This window comes from Pygoscelis adeliae, unplaced genomic scaffold (assembly GCF_000699105.1).
Source record: "Pygoscelis adeliae isolate BGI_AS28 unplaced genomic scaffold, ASM69910v1 Scaffold226, whole genome shotgun sequence".
Taxonomy (NCBI): Eukaryota; Metazoa; Chordata; class Aves; order Sphenisciformes; family Spheniscidae; genus Pygoscelis; species Pygoscelis adeliae.
This window is the reverse complement of record NW_008824983.1, coordinates 51,654-56,068: the sequence shown is the minus strand read 5'-3', so window position 1 is coordinate 56,068 and position 4,415 is coordinate 51,654. Positions and strand designations below refer to the sequence as shown.

At 43.9% G+C, this 4,415-nt stretch overlaps 1 protein-coding gene across 1 annotated transcript in view; it reads left to right on the top strand.

The window, feature by feature from the left end:
* The first annotated feature begins 3,696 nt into the window (after positions 1-3,696).
* Positions 3,697-4,415, top strand: part of GALNT15 (polypeptide N-acetylgalactosaminyltransferase 15) — a 24,727-nt gene continuing 24,008 nt past the window's right edge. Inside the window, exon 1 of the mRNA XM_009325698.1 lies at positions 3,697-4,238. Within this exon, the coding sequence (XP_009323973.1) occupies positions 3,697-4,238 (542 nt within the window). The remainder of the gene's footprint in view (positions 4,239-4,415) is intronic.

Here is a 4,415-nt window from a genome sequence, read left to right as displayed (position 1 = left end):
AGACCTAGATTGGATTTCATGTTCTAGCTCTTGGCAATTAAGTGAGCAACATTTGCAACAGTGAAGGATGGTGAATATTTTCTTCCTCATCAATCAAAGACATGAGCAAGCACTAAAGAATGGAGTAGTCAATATGGCTTGACTTTGTATTTACTGAAGGTATGTATACCTTCCACAACCGGGTCTGCCTGGGCAGGACTGGTAGGAGCCTAAGACTTTCAGCACTTTCATGGGTTGACCAGCAGGAAAGACAACACAATATTGGCACTAGTCAATATTGGCACTGGTGGTTGGCCCTTTCTGGAGCAACTGCTGATGTATTTGGCTCAGTTTGTAACATGTTCCTCTCCCACTGACCGGGGAGCTCTAGGGTCTGCTGTATGAACAGCAGTCCAAGGACAACAATACCTTTTGTGGGCAGTCTTTTTCATGGGCTACCTGCATGAAGCAGCACTTAAGAGACGGGAAACCGCGAAGAAGGCAGTGGCTCTAGGCCTGAGGGTAGAGCCTGGGACATGCAGTGCTCCTTCCTCTTCCACCAAAGGATGCACAGGAACGTGTCCTAGGATGCCTGGGGAGAGGGACTCCCCCACAGCTAAGCAGGAGGGAGCAACCCATTCTGTGTACCAGTGAAGGGCCTACTTTGTAGCATGCTTTTTAGTAACCACGGGTAGAAAGAAAATACCATGGATGTGGTCTTCTTGACTTCCAGGTGGGGAGGTGATAAGAAAGTGATGCTATTCTTCGTGTGCATTTTGGAAACAAGACACATCCTCTCTGACACCAAAGAGCTCACCCATTAGAAAGACAACCTCTCTTTTGTATGCTGGCAGTGGAAAAACAAAGTGCTTTCCTGGCTCATTTTTAAGAGACGAGGTTGGAAAACAGACTGGTTGACACATAATGGTTCAGGAAGGCTCATTGTGCAGAACTGGGGATGGTTGTGAGAAAGCTTCAACAGAGAGGTCCATGCTGGGCAGGGAATAGAGGCTGCTGGAAGTGTGCCACCCAGTGTTTTATACTTGCACATTTAATTGACTAGACTGACCTCCAAATATCTTCTGTAATTGTTCATTTCTTCTTTGTTAAAATGGTCAGGATATATTCAAAGGCCAGATTCCATATACATATGTTTCAGTGATAATGTTACCTATCAATCAGCTCTGTCCCAAAAGTAGCAAAGATTGCTGTAAATTTGTTAATTGGGTCTCTTTTCATCTGTAGCTGAAACATAGCTGCACAAGAGACCCAGGTGGATTTGCTCAGCAACACAGAACATGCCAGGACAGAATTTATACAGCAGTAACATTGCAGGCTAGAATTATCTTGATCAGAGTTGTTACAGCATCCTGTTATAATATTCTAGCCAGGGAAAAAATATTAATTAAATTAAATCAAAATACTTGGTAGATCCGAAAAGTAAAAAAAGAAAAAAAGCCAGTAATACTTTCTCCCATTTATTCCACACGCTCTTAAGTTTCTCCTTTTCTTCTATTTTCTTCTATTTTCTTTTATTCCACATGCCTGACAATGGGACTCTGTGGAACTGAACCTTTTGCAAGTTGCTGGTGCCAGCTTTTTGCAGAGTGCCTCGGACAGGTCTCTTAATTTCCATTTAATTTTGTCTTTCCATGGCTGACACATATTGTTATTTAAATGAATGCTTTTGAACTCAGATTTTTTTAATGCAAATGTGTGCTGCTTCCCTATTGAATTGAAAACATCAACACTTTTTTCCCCTGTGAAAAGTAGAATAAAGAGCAATATTCTCAGGGCTGAAGGTGGGTTGGGATGTTACTTTTTTGTGAATTTAAGTTAAAAAAGGAAGACACATACATGGTGAAGTATCAAAATATTGGCTAAATCCTCCTTCTACCCAAGATATGATTAAAGCAGTATTATATCTTTTAAAGAACAGGTGAGGTAGGGAAGGTGCCAGGACACAGCAGGCTGGCCACACTACCTCAAGGCATTCTGTATAAGACATTTAGGGGAGTACACACAGAAGTGAGAGACACTACATGCCTCCAGTAATTTTAAGGTGCTCTATCCCGTCCTTCCTTTTGATGGCCATGACTCATTTTAGTTTGAAAGTAGATGCCCTCTCATTTTAATTTTTTGGAAGCTGTTTACCAGGAACCATACGCTGAACTTACAGAAATCTTACAGGGGAGTAATGGGGAAGAAGGAAAAAAATAACAAATCCTTGGTTCCCTTTAGAGAATAGTGCATTCATATCTCCAGGCTTTTCTTTTACCTACAATGTCTAGAAACGTACTTTTTAACAAAAGGTGAACATGGAAGTTCTCCAGTAATCACATGCCTCCTGGAGCTGGAGCTTTCTGCTCATCAAATATTACAAGATATGCAAAAAAAACACATCCCACGCCCCCAGCATCAAAAGGGTTGGCAACACCTGAGCTACATCCATACCCGATCTCTGCCAGACCAAGAGGTGTGTGACACTGAAGCATGTGGACTGTCTCACCCCTTTTCCCATTGGACAAACATCCATCTCGCAGCAAAAAATGCCACAGTCCGTGCCCACTAGCACCCATGCCAGCAATATTAGCAAACAGACCTCAGAGACTGAGCACCCCTTTTAACCACAGAGGTCGTCGTTTTCTTTCGGTCTCAGTAGTTGTTGTTCCAGCCCAGGCTTTCTACATGTTACTTCTGGACTACTGAAAACTTGAAGTGCTGCTTCCCCTGCAATACCAAATTTATGGATGAGGAGACAACTTCAGTCTGCCAGGTGATAATTTGGCATCCTTATGTCAGTGTTAAAATCCCTACAGCTGTAAATATTTATTGAAAATGAAATATACTCATGTATTCCAGCTAGCACATTACCATATGAATAAATCTAACCTTAAATAAATCATGAGCACTCCATCTTTTATTCAGTTTATAAAATTCTTACTTCTTGCTGTGAGCATTCTTAGCTTAATACAGCTATTCAGAAGTAGAGCGATTCATGGTGTGCCTTGATTTATTTTATAATACAACATTTTGCTGCTTATATTTCACCTCTTATAGGTTTTGCAAAGTTTTGATTTGATAGGACAAGAACAGTGAGGGCATTAGGACCAAGAGAAAGACGCACACATTGCTCTGTATTATGTCTGGCAAAGTGCTTCCTGACTGAGTGCCGTAGTTACGTGTGAAACAAACTCAGGGACCGACTAGTTCTCATCTGTTGATCACAGTTAACTTGAAGCCTCTGAACGGGGGAGAGCTGTCAGATCTGCTTTCAGAGATAAGGCGCTTCAATCCAGGAGCAACTGGAAACTTTGAAGAAGCCGGAACTATTCTGGAAGAAAACTATAAGAAATGGAATTTCTTTTTACTTAGAATTTAAAAAGGAAAAAATCAAAACTTTAGCTACTCTTTACATCAGCTAAACATGTGCTTTCCTAACTAAGCTGGGACTCTGTATAATAAAGGATCTACTTTATCTCACTGGATCCATGCTGCCTTTTACTACAGTAAGTGCAACATTAATAGGAATGTTATACTTTGTCTGTAAATAGAGAGGAAAGCATGAAACGGCATCAGTGAAATGTGAGGGGAGCAAAAAAAATCCTCTTGGCAGATAGTGAAAACCAGGGCTTTGCTGCAACCCGAGGACTGGAGTCTGAGAAAGATCCAAGTGATATTTAACATGACCATCTGTATCGTTTTGTCACCAACAGTATGTTCTTGAGGAAGAAGTGCAGATATGGATCACGTAAGCTGCAGTTTCTCTTGTTGTTGCTGATGCTGGGCTTTTTGCTATTGATGGTTACAATGCTGAATCCACCACCCAGCAGCCAGAGCAAGGAAGGGACTTTCCAGCCTGTGGAGTTCAACCCCCGGGAAGGGTATCAGATGGACTTTGCAGAGACCCAAGAGATGCTGGAGACCCAGGAGAGCCAGCAGTATTACCCTTTGGATGGGCTATCACCTTTCATCTCCCTGCGGGAGGATGAGTTGATCGTGGCCGTTGTGTCGCCCACCGGCAAAAGGAACCACAGCAAGGCCAGGAAGGGCTATCGCGTGGTGAAGCAGCAGAGCAGGCGGCCAGAGGCGAAGGCAGAGGGGGACCCGGAGTCCCAGCTCCTGTCCCTTCCTCTGCAGGCTGGGGAAGGGGCTGCTGCGGGGGAGCGGCCGCTCGGCCTGGAAACCCATGGCTTTAACGAAGCGCTCAGTGAGCGGATCTCTCTGCGCAGGGAGCTGCCTGAGGTACGACACCCGTTGTAAGTAAAACAGCCTATTTAATCTCCGGGAGAAAACTTGTCTCTTTCCCCGTCGCCGTCCCCCCGCGAACCTCTCCTCCTCTAAACCCCGCGGCTTTCAAACTCTCCCCTCCGGTTCGGGATAACTGTTTTCCCCACGCTGTGTGAGGAACGCATCCCCCTTCCTCAGAGCCAGGT